General features: G+C 44.3%; 1 protein-coding gene across 1 annotated transcript; it reads left to right on the top strand.

The window, feature by feature from the left end:
- The first annotated feature begins 1,323 nt into the window (after positions 1-1,323).
- On the top strand, positions 1,324-10,917 carry LOC137310155 (probable G-protein coupled receptor 139). Its single transcript, XM_067978129.1, has 2 exons — positions 1,324-1,378; positions 9,998-10,917. The coding sequence occupies exons 1-2, from the start codon at positions 1,324-1,326 to the stop codon at positions 10,915-10,917; spliced, it is 975 nt and encodes a 324-aa protein (XP_067834230.1).
- The last annotated feature ends 616 nt before the right edge of the window (positions 10,918-11,533 follow it).

Here is an 11,533-nt window from a genome sequence, read left to right as displayed (position 1 = left end):
TCTCCTTTTTAATTTAGTTCCTGGCGTCTGATATTCTCCTAGCACGAAATCCTCCTTGTTTTTCCTTATGTCATTGTTGCTGACGTGGACCAAGAAAACTTGACCCTCTCCTTCCCTTTCTAAGTTGCTCTCCAGTTGCTCCGAGATATCCTTTGCCTTTTCACCAAGTAGGCAACACAGCCCCCTGTAGTCTTAATTGCGAATATCTAGCCCCCGATTATTGAACCCCCGATGACTAGAACCTTTCTATTCTGAGCCTCTCCAACCCCGCTTGGAGGGTCAATTGCTCCATGGTCAGCCTGGGCGTCGTCCCTGTGGCCTTCATCCTTATTCTCACAGATATCAAGTGCCTCGCACCTGTTGGATAGGATCAGTTTCTGCGTGTCCTCCTCCCCTGCATCCCCCTCACTTATGTGACAAAGTATCTTTACCTCAGAGTCCAGTTCAAAGGCTCTGAGCCGGAGTGTCTCAAGGCAGAGACATTTACTGCAGATGTGGCAATCCGGGATAGTCTCACTGTCCACAAGCTCCCACATATAACAATGCCGACACAAAGCCTGTAATGCAATATAGAGTTTTTTATTTATTTAATCAGTCGTTTATTTTTACGACCAATAGAGTCACTTGAGATCTAGATGATATTTAGTAAATGAATTTAGCTTAATTTCAAAATAGTCATTGATTAATTAATAATTTTTAATTTTATGCATTTTTTATTTAACATTTATTTATTTTTTAATTGAAAGATTAGTTTATGGTCCCTTGGTAAAAATCACGTGTATTCATAGAACCACAGAAAGCTGACAGCACGGAAGCAGGCCATTCGGCCCATAAATCCATGCCAGCTCAGTGCAAAAGCAATCCAGCTGGTCCCACTCCCACGCCCTATCCCCGTAGTCCTGCATTTCTTTTTGATTTCAATTACTTATCCATTTCCCTTTGAAGGCCATGATTGAAACTGCCTTCACCACCATCTCGGAGAGTGCATTCCAGATCCGAACCACTGGATGTGTAAAAAAGTTTGTCCCCATGTCAATTTTGGTTCTTTTGCCAGTCACCTGAAATCCACGTCCTCTGGTTATTGACCCTTCCTCGAATGAGAACAGTTCTCTCTATCTATTCTGTCTAGACCCTTCATGATTTTGAATACGACTATCAAATCTCGTATCAATCGTCTCTGTTTCAAGGAGAACAACCCCAGCTTCTCCAGTCTATCCAGGGTCTAAAGTCCCTCCTCCCTGGAATCATTCTATTAAATTTCTTCTGCACCTTTTCTCAGGCCTTCACTTCTTTCCTAAAGTGCGGTGCCCAGAACTGGACACAATGCACCAGTTGTGGCCGAACCAGAGTTTTGTAAAGGTTCATCATGTCCTCCTTGCTTTTGTACTCTTCGCCTCCATTTACAAAGCCTAGGATCCCGTACGATTTTTCTTAATTGCTTTCTCAAGCTGCCCTGCTACCTTCAACGATTTATGCACTTATACCCTCAGGTCTCACTGTTTCGGCACCACTGTTATAGTTGTTCCCTTTCGGTTTTATTGAATATCCTCATTCTTCCTATCAAAATGTATCACTTCGCATTTTTCTGCATTAAATTTCATCTTCCACGGGTGGGCCCATGCCACCAACCTGTCTATGTCCTCTTGAAGTCTATCGTTATCCTCCTCACTGTTCAATACACTTCCAGGTTTTGTTTCATTTGCAAATTAGGAAATTATGCCCTGTCCACCCAAGTCCTCCATGTCATTAATATAGATCAGGAAAAGTAGTGGTCCCAGCACCGACCCCTGGGGAACATCACTGTTCACCTCCCTCCAGTCCGAATAACAGCCGTTCACCAGTACTCTCTGCGTCCTATTACTTCGCCAATTCTCTATCCATGCAGCTACTGACCCATGTATTCTATGGGCTTGAATCTTGATGATAAGCCTATTATGCAGAACTTTATCAAACGCCTTTTGAAATTCCATATACACTCCATCAGTGGCATTGCCCTCATCTACACTCTCCGTTACCTCGTCATAAAACTTGATCAAGTTCGTTGAAAAAGATTTGCCTTTAAAAAATCCGTGCTGGCTTTACCTTATCAATCCCCGCTACTCCAAATGACTGTTAATTTTGTCCCGGATTATTGTTTCTAAATGTTTCCCCACCACCGAGGTTAAACTGACTGGCCTATAGTTGCTGGGTTTATCTTCACAACCTTTTTTGAACAGGGTGTAAAAAATTCAGTTCTCCAGTCGTCTGGCACCACCTCCGTCTCTAGGGATGTTTGGTAGATTATGGCCTAAACTTCCGCAATTTTCACCATTACTTCCCTCGGCAATCAGCGATGCACCCATCCGGACCGGGTGACTGATCGACCTTAAGGACCGCTCGCCTTTCTTGTACTTCTTTCTACCAATTTTTAATCCATCCAGTATCTCAACTAAATATCCCTTTACCGAGCCTTTGGCAGCATCTTCTTCTGTAAAGACAGATGCAAAGTACTCATTTAATACCTCTGCCATGCACTATGCCTCGATGAGTACATCTCCTTTTTGGTCTCTAATAGGCCCTACTCCTCCTCTTACTTCCAGTTTGCTGTTTACATGCATATTGAAGCCTCTGGATTCCCTCTTATGTTGGCCACCAGTCTATTCTCATACTCTCTCTTTGCCCCTCTTATTTCCCTTTTCACATGCCCACTGAACTTTGTATATTCAGCCTGGTTCTCACCTGTATTCTCAGCCTCACAATTGTCAAACCATAGAATTATTGAAAGGTTACAGCACGGAAAGAGAACACTCGGCCCACCGAGTCTGCGCTGGCTCGATGCAAGAGCAATCCAGCTGGTCCCACACCTCCGCCCTATCCCCGTAGCCCTGCATTTTTTTCCTATCAAGTATTTATCCACTTCCCCTTTGAAGGCCATATTTGAATCTGCCTCCACCACCCCCTCCGGCAGTGCATTCCAGGTCCTAACCACTCGCTGCGTCAGAAAGTTTTTCCTCATGTCTCCTTTGATTCTTTTGCTGATCACCTTAAATCTATGTCCACTGGTTCATGACACTTTCACCAATGGGAACAATTTCTCTCTATCTGTTCTGTCTAGATCCTTCATGATTTTGAATACCTCTATCGATTCTCCTCGCACCCGTCTCTGTTCGAAGGTGAACAACCCCAGCTTCTCCAGTCTAGCCACGTAACTAAAGTCTCTCATCTCTGGAATCATTCCACTAAATCTCTTCTGCAGCCTCTATAAGGCCCTCACTTCTTTCCTGAAGTGCAATGCCCAGAACTGGGCGCAATACACCAGTTGTGGCGGAACTAGTGTTTTCTAAATGTTTATCATGACTTCTATACTTTTGTACTCTATGCCTCCATTTATAAAGTCCAGCATCCCGTATGCTTTTTAACAACTTTCTTAACCTGCCCTGCAACCTTCAACGATTTGTGCACATATATCGTCAGATCTCTCTGTTCCTGTATCCCTTTTAGAGTTGTGCCCTCCAGTTTACATTGCCTCTTCTCGTTCTTCCTACGGAAATGAATCAGTTCGCATTTTTATGGCTTAAATTTCATCTGCCACATGTCTATCAATGCCACCAGCCTGTCTATGTCCTCTTGAAGCCTAACACTATCCTCCTCACAGTTCACTACTCTTCCAAGTTTTGTGTCATTTGCAAATTAGGAAATTGTGCCCTCTGCACCCAAGTCCTCCAAGTCATTAATATATATCAAGAAAAGCAGTGGTCCCAGCACCGACCCCTGGGGAACACCACTGTACACATCCCTCCAGTCCGAAAAACAACCGTTCACCGGTATTCTCTGCTTCCTGTTCCTTTGCCAATTCTGTATCAACGTTGCAATCTTGTGCGACACTGAATCAAACGCCTTTTGAAACTCCATATACACCACATCAACCGCATTGTCCTCATCTACCCTCTCTGTTACCTCATTAAAAAACTCTAACAGGTTAGTTAAACATTATTTGCCTTTAACAAATCCGTGCTAGCTTTCTCTGATCAATGTACCCTCGTCCAAGTCGCTGTTAATTCTCTCCCGAATTATCGTTTCGAAAAGGTTTCCCATCACTGAGGTTGACTTGACTGGCCTATAGTTGCTGGATTTAGACTTACACCCTTTTTTGAACATGGGTGCAATATTTGCAATTCTCCAGTCCTCTGGCACCATCCCTTATTTTATTTTTTTTGGAAAATTATGGCCAGTGACTCTTCAATTCTCACCCTTATTGCCCTCATCAACTTCGGATGCATCCCACCCGGAGTGGATGACTTATCTACTTTAATTACTGCCAGCCTTTCAAGTCCCTCTTCTTTATCAATTTTTAGCCCATCCAGTATCTCAACTATATCTTCCTTTACTCAGACTGCAGCAGCATCTGTTTCATTTTTAAAGACAGATGCAAATTACTCATTTAAATCTTCAGCCATCCCCTGTGCCTCCATGAGTAGATCTCCTTTATGTTCCCGAATCGGCCTCAACCCTCTTACTACCCGATTACTGTTTACGAATCTGTAGAAGTCTTTAGAATTCCCTTTTATGTTGGTCACCAGTCTATTTTCATACTCTCTCTTTGTCCCTCTTATTTCCTTTTTCACTTCTCCTCTGAACTTTCAATATTCAGCCTTGTTTTCACTTGTATCATAAACCTGACATCTGTCATACGCCCCTTTTTTCCGTTTCATCTTACTCACTATCTCTTTTTTTCATCCAGAGAGCTCTGGCTTTAGTTGCCCTACCTTTCTGCCTCGTCGGAATGTGCCAAGACTGTAACGGAAACATTTCCTCCTTAAAGGCCGCCCACTGTTCAATTACAGTTTTGCCCGCCAATCTTTGATTCCAATTTACCCGGGCTAGATCTCTTTCATTCCACTGAAATTAGACCTCCTCCATTTGAGTATCTTTACTTTAAAGTGGTCAATGTCCTTTTCCATAGCTATTCTAAACCTCATGATACTATGTTCGCTGCTCCCTAAATGCTCCCGCACTGACACTTGCTCCGCTTCTGCCGACCTCATTCCCTCGAACCAATTCCAGCAATGCCTCCTTCTTCATTGAGCTGGAGACGTACTAGATAACAAAGTAATCCTGGACACATTTCAAAGATTGCTCCCCCCCTGTGCCCCTGATATTATTATTGTTATCCCTGTCTATATTAAGATCTCCTTGAAGCCTACGCATTTATACATATTGAACAATACATGGTGTTTACAGACTGCCCCTGCAACTGCCCGTTGCCAAGGCAATCACCGTGTTCAGACAGAGAGGTGTTACCTGCAGAACCTCCGAATACACATTCAACAAAAAAACAAACAGGGAAAAAAAACAGAGAAAAAAAAAACACAGAGAGAGGCAGAAACATCCGGAAGGCAGAGAGAGCCAGCAAATGACCCATTATATTAAAAACAGATAACATTTGTTCGCTGGTGGGGTAACGTGTAGCGTGACATGAACCCAAGATCCCGGTTGAGGCCGTCCTCATGGGTGCGGAACTTGGCTATCAATTTCTGCTCGACGATTTTGCGTTGTCGTGTGTCTCGAAGGCCGCCTTGGAGTACGCTTACCCGAAGGTCGGTGGATGAATGTCCATGACTGCTGAAGTGTTCCCCGACTGGGAGGGAACCCTCCTGTTTGGCGATTGTTGCGCGGTGTCCGTTCATCCGTTGTCGCAGCGTCTGCATGGTCTCGCCAATGTACCATGCTCTGGGGCATCCTTTCCTGCAACGTATGAGGTAGACAACGTTGGCTGAGTCACAGGAGTATGAACCATGCACCTGGTGGGTGGTGTCATCTCGTGTGATGGTGGTATCTGTGTCGATGATCTGGCATGTCTTGCAGAGGTTACCGTGGCAGGGTTGTGTGGCGTCGTGGACGCCACACAACCCTGCCACACAACCCTGCCACACAACGCCACAGAACCCTGCCACACAACCCTGCCACGGTAACCTCTGCAAGACATGCCAGATCATCGACACAGATACCACCATCACACGAGATGACACCACCCACCAGGTGCATGGTTCATACTCCTGTGACTCAGCCAACGTTGTCTACCTCATACGTTGCAGGAAAGGATGCCCCAGAGCATGGTACATTGGCGAGACCATGCAGACGCTGCGACAACGGATGAACGGACACCGCGCAACAATCGCCAAACAGGAGGGTTCCCTCCCAGTCGGGGAACACTTCAGCAGTCATGGACATTCATCCACCGACCTTCGGGTAAGCGTACTCCAAGGCGGCCTTCGAGACACACGACAACGCAAAATCGTCGAGCAGAAATTGATAGCCAAGTTCCGCACCCATGAGGACGGCCTCAACCGGGATCTTGGGTTCATGTCACGCTACACGTTACCCCACCAGCGAACAAATGTTATCTGTTTTTAATATAATGGGTCATTTGCTGGCTCTCTCTGCCTTCCGGATGTTTCTGCCTCTCTCTGTGTTTTTTTTTCTCTGTTTTTTTTCCCTGTTTGTTTTTTTGTTGAATGTGTATTCGGAGGTTCTGCAGGTAACACCTCTCTGTCTGAACACGGTGATTGCCTTGGCAACGGGCAGTTGCAGGGGCAGTCTGTAAACACCATGTATTGTTCAATATGTATAAATGCGTAGGCTTCAAGGAGATCTTGAAACATTTGCCTGAGGAAGGAGAAAATCTCCGAAAGCTTGTGAATTTAAAATAAAATTGCTGGACTATAACTTGGTGTTGTAAAATTGTTTACAATTGTCAACCCCAGTCCATCACCGGCATCTCCACATCCTGTCTATATTAAGATAATTGAAGTCCCCAGTTATCACTGCTGTATGGCTTTTGCACCTCTCTGTAATTTCGCTGCAAATTTGCTCCTCGATATTCTGGTGGCCTATGGTATACACCCAATAGAACAATGGAACCTTTCTCTCCTTGACCTCTCCAGCACTGCAATATTCTCCTTAATCAGTACTGCGACACTTTTCTTCCCTATCTTTCCTGAACACCTTGTATCCAGGAATATTTAGTACACAATCCTGCCCTTCTTTGAGCCACGACATCATATTCCCATTTAGCTATTTCCGCCTGCAGCTCACCAACCTTGTTTACCTCGCCACGTGCGTTTACACACATGCACTGCAATCAAATTGTGGACTTTCTTTAACTCTCTCTTAGTCTGATTCAACATAATATCGGACTATTTCTTATTCTAGTGCTCTTTTTTCTCTCCCAATCATTTGTGCAACTTGTTTCTCCTTTCCAATGCTACATCCTGGTGTCCATCGCCCGAATAAAATGGTTAATCTTCACGCCCCCCCCCCCGCCCATACCACTGGCGAGCCTCTCCTTGAGGACTTTGGTCCCAACTCCATCGAGGTGCTACCCGTCCAGTCTGTACAGCTCCCACCTGTTCCAGAACTGCCCCAGGAATCTAAAGCCCTCCTCCTGCAACATGTCTACAGCCACATATTCATCTGATTTTTCCTTCTATTTCTATACTCGCCGGCTTGTGATTCTGAGAGTAATCCGGAGATTGCTACCTTTGAGGTCCTGCTTGTTAATCTCTTTCCAAACTCCTTAAAATCTGCCTGTAGGACCTCATCCATCTTTATACCTATGTTGTTGAGAACAATATCGACCACGACCTCTGATTCTTCACCCCTCCCCCCCATCCCCAGAATATTCTGCAACTGATCAGTGATATCATTGACCGTGGCACCAAGAAGGCAACATATCATCCTGGATTCACGTCTGCGGCAGCAGAAAAGCCTGTGTGCTCCCCGAACTGCAGAATCCCCGATCACTGTTGCTCTCCTGACCATTCTCCCGCCACCCCACGCAGCTAAGCGACCTTGGTGCTAAGGTCTTGGGTCTGGATGCACTCCCCAGAGGAACCCTCTCGCTCACCAGCATTCATAACTGAATACTGGTTAGAGAGTGAGATGCACTCAGGGGACTCCTACAATACCTGCCTGGTCCTCCTTGTCGGTCTGGCGGTCACCCAGTCCCTCTCTGCCTGCACTCTCTTAAACTGTGCGATGACCACCTCCAGAAACGTGCTATCCACGTAGTTCAGCCTCACGGATGCACTGCAGTGACGCCAGCTATTACTCAAGCTCATAAACCCGGAGCTCGAGCACCTCCTTTGCCCTCTGAACCTAATTCCCACACTCACCAAATTCCCAGTTGAAAAACTTCACTCTGTTAGCAATTCACAGCGTTAAAGGTTCAGTCTCTGTCTTGATCAATCACTGTGGTCACCGAAACCCAGTTGCCATATATTGCTGGCAACATCTGTCATTGTCGAACTATACTGAGTGTAAGACACAAACCCAGTGACCAAAAAAAGAACGGGTTGAATTTATGCAGCGCCTTTCATTACCTCAGGAAGTCTCAAAGCGTTTTATAGCCAATGAACTAATTTTGACGTGCAGGAAACGTGGCAGACAATTTGAGCTCACCAAGGTCCTACAGTCAGCAATGTGATAATTACCAGATAATCTGTTTTACTGATGTTGGTTGAGGATTAAATATGGGCCAGGACACCGGGGAAAACTCCCCCATTCTTCTTCGAAATAGTGCCATGGAAGGTCACCCGAAAGGTCTGACGGGATCTCGGTGTAATGTCTCATCCGAAAGATGGCATCTCCGACAGTAGTGTGGGAAATGTCAGCCGATATTTTTGCTCAAGTCGCTGGAGTGGGAAATAAATCCACAAACTTCTGACTCAGAAAAGAAACTGACCACGTATTACTGGGAGTATCAGTAACTGTAAAATTGTACTGAGTGAGGGTCAATAACCGGATTGAGACACCTGACTATGTTGACCATTTATTACTGAGAGTTTCTGTCATTGTAGAATTGAACTGAATCTGGGGCAATAAATGGAGTGGATCAATCCATTTTGAACTCATATCTCGAATAAACTTTTTAAGTGTTCGTTTATAGTGACTTCTCTCAATTCGATGGAGCTGTCTTCCTGTTTTGTTAATTTCAATCTGTCGCAAGCTTACGTATTGAAAATTATATCCAGGGACAAAGAGCAAGGTTATGTCTTAACTATCTGCATTCAGATTAATTTTCTGACTGTGCAAAGATATACTTTCTAGAGTCGGGCATGAATTTGTCAATTCGTACCCCTGAATTTGTGTCCTCCAGTCCTGTTGGCTTGGATTATCTAAAAGTTCGGTATGACCTCACTTTCTTCAATCCCAGAAGTATCCTATTCGGTGTAAGCCTTATCTCTATTGTTCATTCACACGCCGATTAATCAAAAGGTCCTGGGTTCACTCCAGACACTTGAGCTCATAATCCAGGCTGGAAGTTCAGTGCATTGCTGAGGGAATGCTGCCAAAAAGGTTTTAAGGATGGATTAGGGAGCCTTATTGGCTCTGGCCTGAGTTGAATGAACACTCCCACTTTCCTACTCGTAATCCCTGTACAGTGGCCCTGCTACAAACAATAGGCGGATGGCCCTCGAAAGGATAAAAAAGGCTTGAATTTATTTAAACACCTTCCAAGACCCGAGGACGTCCGACACCTAATGAAGTACTTTTGAAGTGTTGCCACTGTTGTAATGTGGACAAATTGCAGCCAACCTGCACACAGCAAGATCCCACAAACAGCAATGGGACGATAACTAGATAATCTGTCTTAGTGATGTTGGTTGAGGGATAAATATTCTCCAGAACACTGGGGCGGACTATCCCACTCTTTGGATACTGCCGTGGGGTCATTAACGCCCACCTGTGAGGGCGGTTTAACTTCTTATCCAAAAAAACCATACCTCCAGCAATGCGACGATTAGTGCTAGCCTAGATCTGGTACTGTACTCTCTGGATGTGGGACTCGAAACTCATCACTTTCATGACTCTGACGTAAGAGTGCCAGCACTAACACGGCTGACAACGCAACACCTTGTTTGAGAACACTGGGATTTCCCTAAACTCATACATGTACTGCCTGGGCTCGGGCCTGCAGAATGGCTCATTGAGTTTGATCTGTAATTTCCTGTCACTTTCCCCTTCTCTCTTACAATTAATTTAGTGGCGATTGTGATCCTGCCTAGGGGAAAATGTGGGCTCTCCAAGAATGTCACTCGCTACCTGTTGGCCATGGCAACGTCGGATCTACTGGTCATTTTCACTGAGGTCATATTGTATCAGATCAATTATCATTATTTCCCACTATGTTTCCTGGACATCACTCCTGTGTGTAGTGTTATCGCTGTCCTGCGTGGTGCGACTACAGACTGTTCTGTCTGGTTCACAGTCACTTTCTCCTTTGATCGGTTTGTCGCAATTTGTTGCCAGAAGCTGAAAACTAAATATTGCACCCACAAAACGACGGCTGTGGTTATAGGAACAACCTGCATTCTGTTCTTTATGAAAAACGTTACCTTCAACTTCGCATATGAACCCGGGGAAATATTCGACAATGTAGCTTGGTTCTGTTATCCGAAATCAAGCTATTTTAATGATCCAGGATGGGTGGTATTTGACTGGTTTGATACGGTTTTAACTCCATTGCTCCCATTCACTTTAATTTTGTTGCTCAACGCTCTGACCGTCAGATATATTTTAGTCGCCAGTCGGGTTCGTATGGGATTGAGGAGTCTGAGCAAGGGAGGTAATCGCAATGACCCAGAGATGGAGAGCAGGAGATGGTCTGTGATTTTACTCTTCACCATATCCGGCAGCTTCATACTTTTGTGGCTCATGTATGTTGTCGATTTCTTATATTACACCATTACAGGAATAGATCCCTCAGATTACTCTGATACTTTATATATTCTTCGAGAATTCGGACATATGCTGCGGAATGTAAATTGCTGCACAAATACATTTATCTATGGGGTGACACAGACCAAGTTCAGAGAGCAGTTCAAGAGCATGGTGAAATATCCGGTTACAATAATTGTTAAATTATTTAAACAATAAAAACAAGTGAGCTGAAAACAGACTGTTTCCAGTTCATTAACACATATTTAATTGCACATGGAATTTTGCGAGATCATAAATATGTTCAGTGGTTGTGCCTTTGTATTTAGGGAACAACATTATATTGATTGACAGCTTCGCCATTTTGTTGAATTCCAACTAAACTCTTCTGTTAAGAGTCAGTTCAACTATTTAGTGCAACAATCCATGTGTATCTTCCGGAATGAGATTTGATCAATAGTAATTAGACAGAGCCAGTCTACAGTTTACAGCATTTTATTTTAAAGCATTTAACAGGATTTTAGAATTATTCAATATTTAAAACAAAACACTCAGTTTTAAAAACCGATGAAAAAAGTGCAGCTCCCAGCTGAGATGCTTGGACAGTCCATCGAGTTCGATTACTCAGTGCAACCCCTTCCTTTTCAAGTAGTAATTTGTGCAGACAGGTTGCTGAAAAGCTTTTGAATCCACTTTTTTTTCAGTTCTTCCTTATTTGTGTCGTTTTTTTTTTCTATTCCTATATTAATGGCCCTCTGTCTCTTTGACTCTCTGTCTTCTTCCCTATTTTTGTGCATTATCCTTCCCTGTGCGTTTCTGGCTGAGTCCATTTTAG

The sequence above is a fragment of the Heptranchias perlo genome, unplaced genomic scaffold, assembly GCF_035084215.1.
Source record: "Heptranchias perlo isolate sHepPer1 unplaced genomic scaffold, sHepPer1.hap1 HAP1_SCAFFOLD_229, whole genome shotgun sequence".
In the NCBI taxonomy this organism is placed as follows: domain Eukaryota; kingdom Metazoa; phylum Chordata; class Chondrichthyes; order Hexanchiformes; family Hexanchidae; genus Heptranchias; species Heptranchias perlo.
This window is presented reverse-complemented; position numbering and strand designations above follow the sequence as displayed.

Coding starts and splice junctions, on each gene's coding strand:
- LOC137310155 (XM_067978129.1), top strand. CDS start 1,324: ATGCACCAGTTGTGGCCGAACCAGAGTTTTGTAAAGGTTCATCATGTC. Junction 1,379..9,997: donor GGTTCATCATGTCCTCCTTG/CTTTTGTACTCT, acceptor TTCCTGTCACTT/TCCCCTTCTCTCTTACAATT.